Below are 19485 nucleotides of genomic sequence, written 5' to 3'. Positions count from 1 at the left end.
ACCAGCAAAAAGTTAAAAACTGTTGCCGTGCAGGTGATTCCTCCCGCACGGCAACAGACAGACCGGCCCTCCACCTGACCTGCCGGGCGCACACATCAGATCAGCAGCCGACGCCTGATCTGAAAGGAAGAGCTGAAGATCCTGTGGTGACGTCATCACTATCATAGGTCTTTCACCATTTATCAGCTCCGCCTCCTGATCACATGACGATGACGTCACCACAGGTCCTTCAGCTCTCAGCAGCTCAGTCCTGGTTGTGTGCAGCTCGTGTTCTCTGGTATCAACCAGCAGCAGATTTCCGATTCCTGCTGTTCTGGTGAGATGTGGAGACAGGGGCAGAATGTGGAGACGGATGGGGCAGAATGTGGAGACGGATGGGGCAGAATGTGGAGACGGATGGGGCAGAATGGGGAGACGGATGGGGCAGAATGCGGAGACGGATGGGGCAGAATGCGGAGACGGATGGGGCAGAATGCGGAGACGGATGGGGCAGAATGCGGAGACGGATGGGGCAGAATGCGGAGACGGATGGGGCAGAGTGCGGAGACGGATGGGGCAGAGTGCGGAGTCGGATGGGGCAGAGTGAGGAGTCGGATGGGGCAGAGTGAGGAGTCGGATGGGCAGAGTGAGGAGTCGGATGGGGCAGAATGAGGAGTCGGATGGGGCAGAGTGCGGAGTCGGATGGGGCAGAGTGCGGAGTCGGATGGGGCAGAGTGAGGAGTCGGATAGGGCAGAATGCGGAGACGGATGGGGCAGAGTGCGGAGACGGATGGGGCAGAGTGCGGAGTCGGATGGGGCAGAGTGCGGAGTCGGATGGGGCAGAGTGCGGAGTCGGATGGGGCAGAGTGCGGAGTCGGATGGGGCAGAGTGCGGAGTCGGATGGGGCAGAGTGCGGAGTCGGATGGGGCAGAGTGAGGAGTCGGATGGGGCAGAGTGAGGAGTCGGATGGGGCAGAGTGAGGAGTCGGATGGGGCAGAGTGAGGAGTCGGATGGGGCAGAGTGCGGAGTCTGATGGGGCAGAGTGCGGAGTCTGATGGGGCAGAGTGCGGAGTCTGATGGGGCAGAGTGCGGAGTCTGATGGGGCAGAGTGCGGAGTCTGATGGGGCAGAGTGCGGAGTCTGATGGGGCAGAGTGCGGAGTCTGATGGGGCAGAGTGCGGAGTCTGATGGGGCAGAGTGCGGAGTCTGATGGGGCAGAGTGCGGAGTCTGATGGGGCAGAGTGCGGAGTCTGATGGGGCAGAGTGCGGAGTCAGATGGGGCAGAGTGCGGAGTCAGATGGGGCAGAGTGCGGAGTCGGATGGGGCAGGAGCATGGGCAGGATGTGGATTTGGGTGAAAAATATTTTGGCGGGGGGGCCCCATTTGAAAGTTCGCACCGGGGCCCATAACTTTGTAGTTACGCCACTGGACATGACTACCAGGCTAGAGATGAGGAGGCCATGCAAACCAGGGTAGGGATGAGGGGGCCATGCATACCAGGAAAGGGATGAGGAGGCCATGCATATCAGGAGAAAGATGAAGGGCCCATGCATACCAGGATAAAGATGAGGGGGCACATGCACACCAGGATGGGGATGAGGAGACCATTCATACCAGGATGGGGATGAAGGGGCCATTTATACCAGGATAGGGATGAGAGAGGCCATGCATACCAGTATAGGGATGAGAGGGGTCATGCATACCAGGATGGGGATGACGATACCATGCATACCAGGATAGGGATGAGGGGGCCATGAATAGAATACAAAAATATGGATGAGGGGACCATATATACAAGGATTTTTTGCTTCAAATTTTTTTTCTAATTTCCTCCTCTAAAACCTAGGTGTGTCTTTTGGTCCGATACATCTACTCCGAAAAATGCGGTATATATACCGTATATACTCAAGTATAAGCCAAGATTTTCAGCCCATTTTTTGGGGCTGAAAGTCCCCCTCTCGGCTTATACTCGAGTCATACCCAGGGGTCGGCAGGGGAGGGGGAGCGGGGGCTGTCTAATTATTCTCACCTGCTCCTGGCGCGGTCCCTGCAGGTCCCTGGCGCCCCGGCTTCTTCCTGTACTGAGCGGTCACATGGTACCGCTGATTACAGTAATGAATATGCTGCTCCACCTCCCATAGGGGTGGAGCCGCTTATTCATTACTGTAATGAGCGGTAACAGTGACCGCTCCGTACAGGAAGAAGCTGCAGCGCCGGGAAGCAGGGACTGCACAGCGCCAGGAGCAGGTGAGTATAATGGGGAGGGGGAGCGCTGCGCGATATTCACCTGCTCCCCGTTCCGGGCGCCGCTCCGTCTTCAGCGTCTTCTGCAGTGACGCTCAGGTCAGAGGGCGCAGTGACATGGTTAGTGCGCGCCCTCTGCCTGAAAGTCTGTGCAGAAGACGCTGAAGATGGAGCGGCGCCGGAACGAAGTCAGATGAATATTGAAAGTGCCGGGGGCCTGAGCGATGGAGAGGTGAGCAAATGGGCAAGTGTCTGTAAGGAGCATCTTATGGGGCCATAACGTTTGTGCAGCATTATATGGGGCATATGTCTGTATGGAGCATCTTATGGGGCCATAATCAACATTTGTGCAACATTATATTGGGCAAATGTGTCTATGGGTGTCTATGGAGCATCTTATGGGGCCATTATTAACCTTTATGCAGGATTATATGGGGCATATTTTAATATGGAGCATCTTATTGGGCCATCATAAACTGTATGGTGCATTATATGGGGCTCATGATTCAATATGGATATTCAAAAACACTTAACCTACTGAGGTCTCAGTTTATTGGTATCTATTTTTACTTTGACATTTACCGGTAGCTGCTGCATTTCCCACCCTAGGCTTATACTCGAGTCATTAAGTTTTCCTAGTTTTTTGTGGCAAAATTAGGGGGGGTCGGCTTATACTCGAGTATATACGGTATTTATTCATTATACCAGAACTATAAAAACACAATTTTACCTGATTTAAATACATTGAGAGTGGTCTTGGTAAATGGTGCACTTCCATTTGCAGCTATCACAGGTTTTCCAATTTGGTAGCCTGCACATAAAACAAACAAATAAAAAAAAAAAGAAAATCTTCATTAGGATTATTAGAACAAAGAACTATTGATGTATGGTTCCAGATTTCTTTATACGGAAGCTGGGAACAGATTATGAAAAAAAGATGCCTCAGATCCATTTAGGATCCATGTCTTACTTTTTGCTTCAAAAACTGTATCAGAAAACCACAATGTGAGAACACTCCCATATTTCTGGGTGGATTCAGAATGGACCAAAAACTAACTCATATGGAGAAGATCGAACACAACAAGTAAAGTCGAAGCTCAAACCAACCAATAATATTGTCCTATGGATTTTCAAAAATATCTCTGAAATATGAAGATACAGTTTAACCCCTTTACCCTCGAGGGTGGTTTGCGCGTTAATGACCAGGCCAGTTTTTACAATTCTGACTCTTAAATAACTCTTAAACTCTTTAAGAACTCTTAAATCACCAGGAAAGCTTTAACAGATCCTGGTATTCTGAGACTGTTTTTTGTGACATATTGTACTAAATGATAATGATAAAATTTCTTTAATATGACTTGCGTTTATCTGTGAAAAAAATGAAAACTTCACAATTTTCCAACTTTGAATTTTCATGCCCTTAAATCACACAGGGGTGGTTGGGGAGGGGGTGGGGAAAGTTTGGATTCAGGGGTTATTTGTTTTATATGTCTTTTCATTCAAAACCTAATAAACAAATTTGGAAAAAAAACAAAGTACTTAAAGGGAACCTGTCACCCCGAAAATCGCGGGTGAGGTAAGCCCACCGGCATCAGGGGCTTATCTACAGCATTCTGTAATGCTGTAGATAAGCCCCCGATGTTACCTGAAAGAGGAGAAAAAGACGTTAGATTGTACTCACCCAGGGGCGGTCCCGCTGCTGGTCCGGTCGGATGGGCGTCTCTGGTCCGCTGCGGCGCCTCCTATCTTCATTCCAAGAAGTCCTCTTCTGATCTTCAGCCACGGCTCCGACGCAGGCGTACTTTGTCTGCCCTGTTGAGGGCAGAACAAAGTACTGCAGTGCGCAGGCACCAGAAAGGTCAGAGAGGCCCGGCGCCTGCGCACTGCAGTACTTTGCTCTGCCCTCAACAGGGCAGACAAAGTACGCCTGCGCCGGAGCCATGGCTGAAGATCAGAAGAGGACGTCTTGGAATGAAGATGGGAGGCGCCGCAGCGGACCAGAGACACCCATCCGACCGGACCAGCAGCGGGACCGCCCCTGGGTGAGTATAATCTAACGTCTTTTTCTCCTCTTTCAGGTAACATCAGGGGCTTATCTACAGCATTACAGAATGCTGCAGATAAGCCCCTGATGCCGGTGGGCTTACCTCACCCGCGATTTTCGGGGTGACAGGTTCCCTTTAATAAGTAACATTTCCCACATGTCTACTTTACATCAGCACAATTTGGGAACCAACATTTATTTGGTTAGGAAGATATAAGGGTTAAAAGTTGACCAGCGATTTCTCATTTTTACAAAAAAAATTTACAAAACTATTTTTTTCTAGGGACCACAACACATTTGAAGAGACTTTGAGGGGGTCTATGTGATAGAAGATATCCAAAAGTACCATTCTAAAACTGCACCCCTCAAGGTGCTCAAAACCACATTCAAAAAGTTTGTTAACCCTTCAAGTGCTTCACAGGAATTTCTGGAATGTGGAAAACAAAATTAAAATTTGAATTTTTTTTTGTTGTTTTCACAAAAAAAATTTTAACTTCAGATCCAATTTTTTTTTTAGTTTCTGACAAGGGTTAACAGGAAAAAAATGGACCCCAAAATTGGTTGTGTAATTTGTGCCGAGTACACAGATACCCCATATGAGGGAGAAAACCACTGTTTGGGTGCTCGCCAGAGCCCAGAAAGGAAAGAGCGCAGTTTGACTTTTTGAATGTAAAATTCCTGGAATCATTAGCGGACGCCATGTCGCGTTTGGAGGCCCCCTGATGTGACTAAACAGGAAACTCGCCACAAGTAACCTCATTTTGGAAAGTAGACCCCCTCAAGGAATGTATTTAGATGCGTGGTAAATACCCTGAACCCCCAGGTGCTTCACAGAAGTTTACAACGTTAAGCCGTGAAAATATTATAACATTTTTGTGGGGAAAATGTGATTTTTTTTGGCCCCAAATTTTCCATTTTCATAAGGGTAACAGGAAAATTTGCACCATACAATTTGTTGTGCAATTTCTCCTGAGTACACCGAAACCCCATATGTAGGGGAATACTACATTTGAGGTGCAGTGCAAAGTTCAGAAGGGAAGAGGCGCCATATTGGAGTTCAGATTTTGCTGGAATGGTTTGAGAGTGCCATGTCACATTGGCAGAGCCCCGGAGGTGACAGAACAACAGAAACCCCCTATATGTGAACTCCCCTTTTCCTGTAAGTCTGTAAGCTTGCGAGCAGGGCCCTCATTCCTCCTGGTATCTATTTTGAACTGTGATTTCTGTTATGCTGTAATGTCTATCGTCTGTACAAGTCCCCTCTATAATTTGTAAAGCGCTGCAGAATATGTTGGCGCTATATACGGTAAATTAAATTATTATTATTATTATTATAAATGTCTGCCGCCTGGAAAGAATATCAATACAAGGTCATGATTGAACCTTGACCCTGCTGCCTCCTCACCACTACCGAAGCTACCGGCCCACCAACACCGGAGCTGCTGCAACCCTCAACCTATTGTCTCCTTCCCCACCATCCTGTAGAATGTAAGCCCACAAGAGCAGGGTCCTCGCCCCTCTGTATCAGTCTGTCATTGTTAGTTTGCTTACTGTCAGTGATATCTGTAACTTGTATGTAACCCCTTCTCATGTACAGCACCATGGATTCAATGGTGCTATATAAATAAATAATAATAATAATTAAACATAAACAAGTTGGTAATGAGAACCTTAGATTGCACTTTGCCCATGAACGGATTGTACTTAGTTCTGTTATGTAATTGCAATTAGCCCCGATGTAAAGAAAATTGTACAACCCGATTTAAATGATGGCCACCTAGAAGCAGAATCCATAGATACAATATAAAGTGGTTACGTGCACCATACATGGAAAACAATAGAAAAAGGGATTCAGTAAGATAGTGAGTCTCTACAATAGTCCTCTGTAAATAAACCGCCTCAGTTTGAGAGTTCACGATCCGTATTAGGTGCAGGCCTCTCGGAGTCTTGTATAAAAATCCTGTGTGGTCGACTGGAAAGCATACATGTGTTTGCTGAAGAAGAAATAACGATTAGAAGCAGCCCCGGCTGGTGGCAAAGCTTCTGTTGGTGAGCTGATGCGGCGGCGCTTCAGACAGATTAGCCGGGTCAGAAATCTGCTGTGCACACATCGCTTTTACCTTACTTGTTGTTTTAGCCCCAAGTTTTTGATTTTTCTAAGGGTAATAGAACATTTTTTTTTTTTTTTACAATAAACTGAGGTCCATTTTTTCCTCAGTGCGCCAATACCCTACATGTAATCTGGAAATATTTTTCAGGTACACTGCAAACCTGAGAAGGCAAGGAGCACCAGATTTTACTGTTATGGTTTGCAGGTACCATGACCCACTGGGAGAGTCCAAGAGGTGCCAGAACAGCAGAACCCCCCATAAGTGACCACATTTTACAAACTACACCTCTCTATGAATTCATCGAGGGGTGCAGTGATCATATTGACAATACGGGCGTGTCACAATTTTATACCATTGGGCAGTAAAGAAAAAAATATCTACGGTACATTTTTACCAACAAAATTTTGTTTTAGCCCCAGATTTTACATTCTCACACATAAAGTGGGTAAAAGAGTCTCCCAAATTTGTCCCACAATTTCTAATGAATGTGGCAATACCCCATATGTGTATAGTACTAATTAGCCATACGGAGAGACTCCGGAGCAACGGCAGTGCAGATTTTACTTGAAAAGTTTGCGGACTCCATATGCAGAGCCCCTAATAGCTAGAAGAGAAGAATCCCCCCTCAAGTGACCTCATTTTGGAAACTATATCCCTTGGGGAATTTATCTACAGGTGTAGTGACAATTGTGACTCCATGGGTATTTTCCAGACACAAGCAGCAATGATTGTTGCCAAGTGAAAATTGCCAACTGCCATTGTAGTGACCAGTACGCGGTAGTTACCAGTACGTTATGCCCAGCCCGTGCTTCTGGAGGTTCAATTTTTTCTGAAAAGTAGGGTAGAGAAATATCACCTTACACAATTAGGTCTTTAAGAATTGGTATGTGTAGAGAAAAAAAATGCTTTAAAGAAGGGACCTCAAAACACTGTCCCTAGGGCCTCCTGTGAATCTGGACTCAGAGATTCCACCTTCAGGACAGATACGCATCTTAGCCTATGGTCCAACATCCATCCCCCACAGCTCCTGTGTAGCTCAGGCCAACTTCACTCCAGGGGATTGCTCAAAATTTCTGTTCTTCATTCCTTCATTGTGCGGCGGCACTCCTTCCTCTTCTGGCTTCCAGCACAAACCACTGTATTTCCTCCAGCAGGTTCAGGACTAATCTAGCCCCAGACTTCTATTACAGCCTACCTGACTCTGGCAAAATGCACCTTCTCTCCTACTCCAGCCTACCAGGCTTGTGCACTTTGTCTGTCCCCAACATCCATCGAGCCCATCATGTTTGTGTAGCCACTTGCACATGTGTTGGCTCTATTCGCTCCTCTATATCTGCCGGACAGCAGAGGAATATCTCCCTCCTGGACACTGCAGGAAAGTTCTTAGCCCCCAAGAAAACCTCTTGTCCTGGTACCTCTTTTTCTATCTGTATATTTCATCAAGCATCCCCAATTCCAGAAAAGATTGCACACACCAGCCTGGGAAGCCTCCCCATGTCACTAGTATTGCATGCACCTCTTACAAATGAAAATTTGCCTAAGGACAACCTGACGCTAACTGCAATTGCAGCCCCCAGAGCCCACGATGAGAGGCTATTCCCTCCCCCAAAATGGGCCATACCCCTCTCACAGTCTCTGGATGGCCTAACCAAGGTATCTCATACTTTGGTTTCTGTCATGGAACGTCTATTTAACTCTTCTACTGCCCCGGTACTCTGACCACTACCCAAGGCGAGTCAGACCTATTAGATACTCCAACATGACAGATCACATAGCAGATCCAAGCGGTGATACAACATAAGCGGTTTAGAACCCACCACTCCAGAGAAAAACGATAGCTGACAAGACTCAAATGTTAAGCATATCTGTCAGTTCCATTTTCAATACCTGGATTTCCAGAGAGGACATCTGTTGTACTGTTGTTGGTGAGAAATGTAGCTGTAAATCTTTGAGACAGTTTTGCTGTGAAAAGAATCAAATATTATTAATTATTTGCAAATTATTAAAGGGAATCTGTCACCCCAAAATTCGCCTATAAGCTAAGGCCACCGGCATTCTGTAATGCTGTAGATAAGCCCCCCTATGTAATCTGAAATATAAGAAAAACATGTTATATTATACTCACCCAGGGGCGGTCCCAGTTCGGTCCGGTCCGATGGGCGTTGCGGTCCGGCACCTCCCATCTTCATACGATGACGTCCTCTTCTTTGCTTCCTGTCGCGGCTCCGGCGCAGGTGTACTTTGTCTGCTCTGTTGAGGGCAGAGCAAAGTACTGCAGTGCGCAGGCGCTGGGCCTCTTTGACCGCGACAGAAAGAAAAGAAGAGGACGTCATCGTATGAAGATGGGAGGCGCTGGACCCGTTCCGCAACGCCCATCGGACCGGACCGCAGCGGGATAATAATAATAATAATAATGTTTATTTTTATATAGCGCTAACATATTCCGCAGCGCTTTACACATTGGGGGCTTATCTACAGCATTACAGAATGCTGTAGATAAGCCCTTGATGCTGGTGGCCTTAGCTTATAGGCGAATTTTGGGGTGACAGATTTCCTTTAAATGCAAAAACCCATAAGAACAAGCAAATAGTAACTTTCACAACATTAAGAAAATATAATTACACACATGAGTTTTATGTGGATATAAACTAATGGATTTTAACAAGGTGAAAGCGGGTTTAACATAATCTCAGAATACGTTAAGACCCTTGAACACATTAGAACAATGTCTACTGATGAACTGAACTTTGATGATTGTGCCGTTATCGGCCAACCATTTAATATGTATGGGGCCTTCCCAACTCTTCCCCAGCAGATGATGTCTGGAGGAAAGAAGGATCAGGCATGCTACATTTTAATGTCATATACTTTTAGCCCAGAGGTGTTGCAGAAGCTTAACCTATTTTTACGACTGAAAATAAAACCCGCATATACAGTGGGGCAAAAAAGTATTTAGTCAGTCAGCAATAGTGCAAGTTCCACCACTTAAAAAGATGAGAGGCGTCTGTAATTTACATCATAGGTAGACCTCAACTATGGGAGACAAACTGAGAAAAAAAAAAATCCAGAAAATCACATTGTCTGTTTTTTTATCATTTTATTTGCATATTATGGTGGAAAATAAGTATTTGGTCAGAAACAAAATTTCATCTCAATACTTTGTTATATATCCTTTGTTGGCAATGACAGAGGTCAAACGTTTTCTGTAAGTCTTCACAAGGTTGCCACACACTGTTGTTGGTATGTTGGCCCATTCCTCCATGCAGAGCTCCTCTAGAGCAGTGATGTTTTTGGCTTTTCGCTTGGCAACACGGACTTTCAACTCCCTCCAAAGGTTTTCTATAGGGTTGAGATCTGGAGACTGGCTAGGCCACTCCAGGACCTTGAAGTGCTTCTTACGAAGCCACTCCTTCGTTGCCCTGGCGGTGTGCTTTGGATCATTGTCATGTTGAAAGACCCAGCCACGTTTCATCTTCAATGCCCTTGCTGATGGAAGGAGGTTTGCACTCAAAATCTCACGATACATGGCCCCATTCATTCTTTCATGTACCCGGATCAGTCGTCCTGGCCCCTTTGCAGAGAAACAGCCCCAAAGCATGATGTTTCCACCACCACGCTTTACAGTAGGTATGGTGTTTGATGGATGCAACTCAGTATTCTTTTTCCTCCAAACACGACAAGTTGTGTTTCTACCAAACAGTTTCAGTTTGGTTTCATCAGACCATAGGACATTCTCCCAAAACTCCTCTGGATCATCCAAATGCTCTCTAGCAAACTTCAGACGGGCCCGGACATGTACTGGCTTAAGCAGTGGGATACGTCTGGCACTGCAGGATCTGAGTCCATGGTGGCGTAGTGTGTTACTTATGGTAGGCCTTGTTACATTGGTCCCAGCTCTCTGCAGTTCATTCACTAGGTCCCCCCGCGTGGTTCTGGGATTTTTGCTCACCGTTCTTGTGATCATTCTGACCCCACGGGGTGGGATTTTGCGTGGAGCCCCAGATCGAGGGAGATTATCAGTGGTCTTGTATGTCTTCCATTTTCTAATTATTGCTCCCACTGTTGATTTCTTCACTCCAAGCTGGTTGGCTATTGCAGATTCAGTCTTCCCAGCGTGGTGCAGGGCTACAATTTTGTTTCTGGTGTCCTTTGACAGCTCTTTGGTCTTCACCATAGTGGAGTTTGGAGTCAGACTGTTTGAGGGTGTGCACAGGTGTCTTTTTATACTGATAACAAGTTTAAACAGGTGCCATTACTACAGGGAATGAGTGGAGGAAAGAGGAAACTCTTAAAGAAGAAGTTACAGGTCTGTGAGAGCCAGAAATCTTGATTGTTTGTTTCTGACCAAATACTTATTTTCCACCATAATATGCAAATAAAATGTTGAAAAAACAGACAATGTGATTTTCTGGATTTTTTTTTCTCAGTTTGTCTCCTATAGTTGAGGTCTACCTATGATGTAAATTACAGACGCCTCTCATCTTTTTAAGTGGTGGAACTTGCACTATTGCTGACTGACTAAATACTTTTTTGCCCCACTGTATAAGCAATTATGCATGTATATGAATAGATCAGGAGAGACAGTTGCCTGCCAAACAAGCTTATGGGCACCTTTAGTTTATACATACAAAAGGCGTGACCCACAAATATCAGACATTTATGGTATATGCCATGAATAGAGGAGAATAACCCTTCCAATGACTTAGATTAGTAAACATGAACTGACAGTCAAAGTAATAACATTTTTATTACCCTGATGAGTAAGAGTGATGTTAGCAGTCTCAATGGTGACCTGTATTTCCTTTATTTTATTGGCTTCCCAAACAAATATGTAGTCTGCTGACACATGCACTTCACACAGTAAGACTTCTGGTAGGGTGGGTCCTATAGAGAATAGCAGTGTTACAAAACCGTACCATACCATATTACATGTGGTTCAGAGTACGTTTTATTGAAGATTATGGAATATTACACAACTTAGCAAAGTTACATCATAGAACAAAAGAACAAACAGCATTTCTCATTGCTCATCAATGCTGTCTGGCAAGGTTAACCTTTCCCTTAACGTGCCATTGGTCTAAAACCTTAACCAAAACCATAAGACACCCATGTCAGGCACCAAATATCACATTTTTATCAAGGGAGAATACTCATCACCTCCTGGGGGCTAATGTGAGTCAAAGGGGAATCAAGCCAAGGCTTCCGTACCGTATCACATTTTTCAGGACAGTGTCTATTATATACCACCCTCTCATAGGAAGCTTTATTATTTACTATACTGATCAAGTGTGATCTTCTATCCATCCATCTCATGGCGATAGTCTTGCGACCCAAAAACAAAATTTCCCAAAGAATGCAAGGGTAGTGAGGCCAGGTCTCCTCCCCAAGGATTCCTAATAAACACACCTTAGGACACAGTAGTACAGGACGATTGTATAATCTTGATGAGGATAGATATGACCTCTTCCCAAAAGTCTGCAATAGGAGGTCTATACCTCATCAGGTGTATAAAATCTGCCGCCTCTTCCCCACACCTACGGCAATCTGCACTGGTGGATATCTATAATATAACGCTGGGAGCGTCACTCTGTTCGAAGCCTTTATAGACTGCGCAGGTGCAAGCGCCGGCGCAGTCTGGGCCTCACAGAGTGACGCTCCCGGGAGATCGCACTGAACGCACACCGCGATCTCCAACAGAGAAGCAGGGACCGCCAGGAGGGTGAGTATCAGCCATATTTCACCTGTCCTGCGTTCCACCGCTGAGCGCCGCCATCTTCCCGGTCTTCGGCCTGTGACCTTCAGTTCAGAGGGCGCGATGACGCGCTTAATGCGGGCCGGCACCGCCCTCTGACTGAACAGTCACAGCCAGGAGACCGGGAAGATGGCGGTGCGCAGCGCTGGAACGGGACAGACAGGTGAGTATAGTAAGTGCTGGGGGGCCTGAGCTGGCGGCGATACCAGCACCTGACCCCCACAGCGCGCCGGTGTCCCCGCCTGCTCAGGCCCCCGGATGGGTGCAGCACATGACAGGATGGGGACGCAGGATGGTTGCAGCACATACCAGGATGGGGACGCTGGATGGAGACGCAAGATGGTTGCAACACATACCAGGATGGGGACGCAGGATGGGTGCAGCACATACCAGGATGGGGACGCAGGATGGTTGCAGCACATACCAGGACGGGGACGCTGGATGGAGACGCAGGATGGTTGCAGCACATACCAGGATGGGGACGCAGGATGGTTGCAGCACATACCAGGATGGGGACGCTGGATGGAGACGCAGGATGGTTGCAGCACATACCAGGATGGGGACGCAGGATGGGGACGCAGGATGGTTGCAGCACATACCAGGATGGGGACGCTGGATGGAGACGCAGGATGGTTGCAGCACATACCAGGATGGGGAGGCAGGATGGTTGCAGCACATACCAGGATGGGGACGCAGGATGGGTGCAGCACATACCAGGATGGGGACGCAGGATGGGTGCAGCACATGACAGGATGGGGACGCAGGATGGGTGCAGCACATACCAGGATGGGGACGCAGGATGGGTGCAGCACATACCAGGATGGGGACGCAGGATGGGTGCAGCACATGACAGGATGGGGACGCAGGATGGGTGCAGCACATACCAGATGGGGACGCAGGATGGGTGAAGCACATGACAGGATGGGGCGCAGGATGGGTGCAGCGCATGACAGGATGGGGACGCAGGATGGGTGCAGCGCATGACAGGATGGGGACGCAGGATGGGTGCAGCACATACCAGGATGGGGACGCAGGATGGGTGCAGCACATGACAGGATGGGGACGCAGGATGGGTGCAGCACATACCAGGATGGGGGCGCAGGATGGGTGCAGCACATGACAGGATGGGGACGCAGGATGGGTGCAGCACATGACAGGATGGGGACGCAGGATGGGTGCAGCACATACCAGGATGGGGACGCAGGATGGGTGCAGCACATGACAGGATGGGGACGCAGGATGGGTGCAGCACATGACAGGATGGGGACGCAGGATGGAGCAGCACATACCAGGATGGAGATCATATACCAATATAAATGCTCGCCACCCGGGCGTAGAACGGGTTCAATAGCTAGTTTTATATAACCTGCTAGATGTCAGGTAGAATTGATGGACTATGGACCATATACATTCGGACAAGCTTGTTATTAATTGCCGATTAAACATATTGTGGCGAGGTCAAGGCCCCGCTCCAATGCTCCTCAGATAGGGAGGGTATTACTGTCCTCCATTTGGTCTCAACCAACAATGGCAATGAGGAGCATCTCCTGCTTAGTAACAGGGTGTATAAACAGGGGCTTAAACCCTTGGATCCCTGGCTCCTTAGAATCCCAATCAGGGGGTATGAGAATATGAAAATATTTCTAATATCTGGGAACTGGGTATTTATTGCATGTCTTAGATGCAGATACCTAAAGAAAGTGTGTCTGGGGACTTGATAGAGCTATTGACATTGACAGAAGGGAAAAAGAAATATATCCCCTCCTGGATGCATTCGTCATAATCACCTTCGCGGCATCACGGGGGTCGAGGCAGCCACAGGGGTGACACCTACACATCCGTTGATGGAAATATCCCCTTAGTGAGAAAGCCAATTTGGTACTTAATGACCAAGCCAATTTTTATAATTCTGACCACTTTCACTTTATGAGGTTATAGCTCTGGAACGCTTCAACGAATTCCACTGATTCATGTTAGTGCTAAAATTTCTTTGAAATGACTTGCGTTTATTTATGGAAAAAAAAACTGAAATTTGGCAAAAAATTTTTTTTAAATTTAGCAATCTTCAAACTTTTAATGCCCTTTTTGTTCCCTTAAATCAGAGAGTCGTGTCACACCAAAATAGTTAATAAATAACATTTCCCACATGTCAACTTTACATCTGCACAATTTTGGAAACATACATTTTTTTTTGTTAGGACGTTATAAGAGTTAAAAGTTGACCAGCGATTTCACATTTTTCCAGTAAAATTTACAAAAACATTTTTTGAGGGACCACCTCACATTTGAAGTGAGTTTGGGGGACAATATGACAGAAAATATCCAAAAGTGACACCATTCTAAAAACTGCACCCCTCAAGGTGCTCAAAACCACATTCAAGAAGTTTATTAACCCTTCAGATGCTTCATGAGAACTAAAGCAATGGGTAACAGGAGAAAACGGACCACAAAATTTGTTGTGCAATTTCTCCTGAGTACACAGATACCCCGTACGTGGGAAAAAGCCACTGTTTGGGCGCATGGCAGGGCTCAGAAGGGAGGGGGCACAGTTTGACTTTTTGAACACAAAATTGGCTGGAATCAATGGTGGCGTAATGTCGCATTTGGAGACACCCTGATGTACCTAAACAGTGGAACCCACCCAATTCTAACTCCAACCCTAACACAGTCCTAACCCCAACACACCCCTAACCCTAATCCCAACCCTAACCACAACCACAACCCTAACCACAAAACACCCTTAACACAAATCCCAACTCTAACCGTAACCCCAACCATAACCACAACCCTAACCCCAACACAACCCTAACACAAATCCCAACCCTAACTCTAGCCAAACCCTAACTCTAGCCAAACCCTACCCTTAACTCTAACACCAACTCTAAAGGGAAAAAATATATATTTTACTATTTTTACCTAACTAAGGAGGAGATAAAGGGGGGTTTGATCTACTATTTTTTTTTTATTTTGATCACTGTGATAAGGTCTGTCACAGTGATCAAAATGAACCAATAGGAAAAATCTCCTATTGTTGCCAGGTGCCGGCCAGCAGATCTTGGTGGGGATACTGCACATGCGCCCGCCATTTTCTTCCCAGATGAATACGCTGAGGGCCAGGGGATAGAGCCGAAGGGTCCAGGGACACCGGAGGTACCGGGGGAGGCTTGGAGGACCCCATTTCTCTCTCCTCTGGTATGTTAGAGAAAAGATAACTGGGAAATTGACTCTTTTTTTTTTAATGAATAATGGAGATCGCAACACGTAAACTTAAACACCAACCCAAATCATGTTTTCCGGGGTTTCAGCTGCCCCCGGTAGCCGAGACCCCGGAGATTTTCTGACGCTGGGGGGTGCTATACTTTTATTACTCATTGTCGTTAAAAAGCGGCGAGGAATAAGTACCCTTAACTGCCACCGTTAAAAAAGCGCATTGGCGGTCGTTAAGGGGATATACCTCTGCCAGAGTCTTGACCCCAAAGTTAGACCAAAACTGATCATCTAGGGAATGTAGCAATTCAGGAAGAGCGTGCCATAAGGAGAACTCCGCTACTGGAATATTATATACTAGATGGCAGCCCGATTCTAAAGAATCGGGAGTCTAGAATCCATATATACTTGAAATTCGGCAGGAGCTTGAAGAGCAACGTCACTGGGCCCGCCTCCACGCAGTAGAAACTTGCTGTGAGGTAAAAATTCAAAAATCACACCAAAATGGCGGGCGGAGTGTGTCACAGTACGGCACGTTTCTGATTGGTCGCTCGCAGCAGGCGGCAACCAATCAGACACTGGACACTGTTGACGTCACTTATCTCCGGACATTAGCTCCGGACATTAGCTCCGGACGGAAGTTGGCACAAATTGCAGGAAGTAGTATTCTAGGCAATTATATATTAGATATTTATAGTCAAACATATGTCATACCTGTAGGGACAATATCCAGTGTAATACTTTTAAGCTGGGTATTAAGAGGAATGGTACCTGAAATAAAATAAAAATAAGCATTAATGTCTAAAGATTTAAAATGTCCATAACAGGTTGGTTTTTATTTTTGTTTAGATTGTTTTTAAACACCTCACACACTTTAAAAAACACAGTTTGATACTGAAAAAAAAATTCTAAAAATAAGGCAAAACAGAAAAGTTAGAATCTTTATAAGGAAATAACATGTATTCCTCTATAAATAACCAATTTTTGTTTCTGGTGGATACTTTCTGAATTTACTCCAACCTGAGTTGATGTTCTCTTATTTCTTAGGCTACTTTCACACTAGCGTTAACTGCAAACCGTCCTAAAAACGTCTTTTTCCCGAAAAAACGGATGCGTAAAAAAACTGCAAAAATGTATGCACCGCATATAGCATTTAGACGGATCCGTCGCAAATCCGATAAACGGTTCCGTTGAAATGCTGGATGCGTTGCATACGTTGCATACGTTTTTACCATGCGTTGCATCCGTTTTTACGACGGATCCGTTTTTAAAACGGGAGGCACCCAAATTTGATTGGCTACTGGAAACTAGGGAAATCTATATACTGACTGTATTTACAGCACATCTTTGAGGGTTTTAGTTTAGTGGCAAGGATGGATGGTGTAATTGGGAGGATTTCGAGTTTGGCTACTGAAGTTATATTTGAGACGAATCGCCTGGATATCATAGTGCGGGAGAAGGAGGCGGCAGCAGAAAGACTGAGGATGCAACGGAGAAGGCGACGATTCTGGATACATCCAATCAATGAGCTGCGGATGACCAGGGGTGTCCAGTCCACTCTCTATATGGAGTTGCGGCAGAACCCACAAAAATTCTACAATTATGTACGGATGAGAATGGAACATTTCGATTATTTGGTTGGAAAACTAGAGGAGGTCATCCAAAGGCAGGACACAAGGATGAGGCTTGCCATCACACCGGCGGAGCGGCTCCTGGTGACACTGCGGTAAGCATCTTTTTTTTATGTCATTGCTGATATTGAATGTTATTACATGCTGCAGAGAAAACTGCACTGACACATTGCGCTGCATTTTCTGCAGCATGTAATTTTATGGTTTTTTTGAGGCCATTCCACTGTTTTTTTTTTTCTTGTGTCATTGCTGATATTGAATGTTATTACATGCTGCAGAGAAAACTGCGCTGACACATTGCGCTGCATTTTCTGCAGCATGTAATTTTTTAGTTTGTTTGAGGCCATTCCACTGGTTTTTTTATTCTTGTGTCATTGCTGATATTGAATGTTATTACATGCTGCAGAAAAAACTGCGCTGACACATTGCGCTGCATTTTCTGCAGCATGTAATTTTATGGTTTGTTTGAGGCCATTACACAGGTTTTTTTATTCTTGTGTCATTGCCGATATTGAATGTTATTACATGCTGCAGAAAAAACTGCGCTGACACATTGCGCTTCATTTTCTGCAGCATGTAATTTTATGGTTTGTTTGAGGCCATTACACAGGTTTTTTTTGGTTGATGGTCTGTGCAAAATTTTTTTTTTACATTTTTTTTTTTTCTTTTTTTTTTCTTCAGCTTCCTAGCTACGGGTGAGTCTTTGACTTCACTCCATTTCCAATTCAGGCTGGGGATTTCCACTATTGGCGGAATTGTGAAGGACACATGTCGTGCGATTTGGGACACTTTACAGCCGGAGTATATCCCACAACCAACAATGGAAATCTGGTTGAGAAGTTCCGAACAATTTGAGAGAATTTGCAATTTCCCAAATTGTGTTGGTGCCGTGGACGGCAAACACATAAGGATTGCTAAACCGGCAGGAACAGGATCAGAGTACTATAACTATAAAAAATACTTCTCCATTGTACTCATGGCTATTGCTGACGCCAACTGCCGATTCCTTGCTGTGGACATAGGAGCGTATGGCCGGTCCAACGACTCACAAGTGTTTAAAAACTCTCAGATGGGTCGCTGCCTGTATGGAGATACATACAATTTCCCGCCAGCAAGACCGCTCCCAGGAACAAGTGAACCAGCCATGCCATATGTGTGTGTAGGTGATGAAGCCTTTCAACTGTCGCCGCACCTACTGAAACCATACAGCAGCCGTGAATTACACCGTACCAAGCGGGTATTTAATTACCGTCTTACCAGAGCAAGAAGAGTGGTAGAGTGCTCTTTCGGTATATTGACGGCAAAGTGGAGAGTTCTGCTGACGGCAATAAAACTGGAAACAAAAACTGTAGACGATGTTGTCAAGGCATGTGTGGTGCTCCATAATTTTGTCATTTCAAAGGAGCCTGTTACCTTGGATGACGAAGAATTGGAGACATCCTTGTGGGATTACCGCAGTGCCTCTGTTCGCTCCACCAGTTCTGTTACAATGATGAGGGACCAGTTAGCGGATTATTTTTTGTCACCTGTTGGGCGGATTCCATGGCAAGACATCATTGTGTGACATGTTTTTCTTGGTTTTTGTTGTTTATCAAAAAATGTTTTTGGAGCAACACCAAAAAAAAAAAAAAAAAAACAAAGTGTGGTTTGGTTGCTAATATAAAACCATTTTGTTATACCTTGAAAACGTCTGGTGTTTCTTTTCACTTAACCTTTAATATTTACCTTAATGAATCAACACACACACAGTAGATTGTAAACCAGAAATATTTTTATTTCTAAAATATAATTATTTTTTGGAAATTTTCCAAAAATTTTCAGATTTTGATAATTTTCAAAAACTTTTTTTTTTTTGCAAACAAAAGAATTTTTAACAATGAAATTACAGTCTCACAGGTCTTGGTAGTGTCGGGTGGAGTAACTATGGGAGGAGGGGCTGGAAGGTTGGACCACGTCGGTAGGTGGGATTGGGGAAACCCTACCTGTTTGGTCTGCAGTGGAAGGGGGGGGAAAACAGGAGGCTGACCAGAGGGGGGTTGTGTTGGGGTAGGTGGAAAACTTCCTGGGGAAGGAAAGCTGGGCAAAGACGATGAAAACACGGGTGAATACATTTGAGTTGTGGGCCGGGTTGGGTATTGTTACTGATGTGGATATTGGGACTGGCGGTGATATTGTGGGGCATGGTGTTGAAATTGGGACTGGGATGTGTGGGGAGGTGTGGGGGTAGATTGGGGTTCGTTTATGACCTTGAGCAGAGCGTTATGGCAGCTATTCATTACCCGCATCTGCTGATCAAAGGAAAGCTTCTCCATGCTCCTGAGCATGGACTGAAAAAAAAGATTGGCCGGAGCTTGACTTACATCTAAATGCAGCCTATCCAAGCGACTGCTGATTTCATGGTGGTTTTCACTCATGCGTGATTGCACCATGCTGAAACCAGCAGTCACTTGTTCTCCCAAAATTTTAAATGAATTTTGGAAGCCTGCATTTAGATGCAAGAACTCAGGAGCATAGCTCC

At 45.7% G+C, this 19485-nt stretch overlaps 1 protein-coding gene across 1 annotated transcript in view; it reads right to left on the bottom strand.

The window, feature by feature from the left end:
• TCTN2 (tectonic family member 2) overlaps positions 1 to 19485 on the bottom strand; it is a 65400-nt gene that overhangs the window by 12203 nt on the left and 33712 nt on the right. The window contains exons 9-12 of the mRNA XM_069755990.1: positions 16051 to 16107; positions 11130 to 11261; positions 8265 to 8339; positions 2953 to 3033 (exon numbers count right to left, since the gene is read on the bottom strand). Coding sequence (XP_069612091.1) covers positions 2953 to 3033; positions 8265 to 8339; positions 11130 to 11261; positions 16051 to 16107 — 345 coding nt within the window. The remainder of the gene's footprint in view (positions 1 to 2952; positions 3034 to 8264; positions 8340 to 11129; positions 11262 to 16050; positions 16108 to 19485) is intronic.

The sequence above is a fragment of the Ranitomeya imitator genome, chromosome 1 (genome assembly GCF_032444005.1).
Source record: "Ranitomeya imitator isolate aRanImi1 chromosome 1, aRanImi1.pri, whole genome shotgun sequence".
Taxonomy (NCBI): Eukaryota; Metazoa; Chordata; class Amphibia; order Anura; family Dendrobatidae; genus Ranitomeya; species Ranitomeya imitator.
Note: the sequence above shows the minus strand (reverse complement) of the source record. Positions and strands in the feature narration are given on the sequence as shown.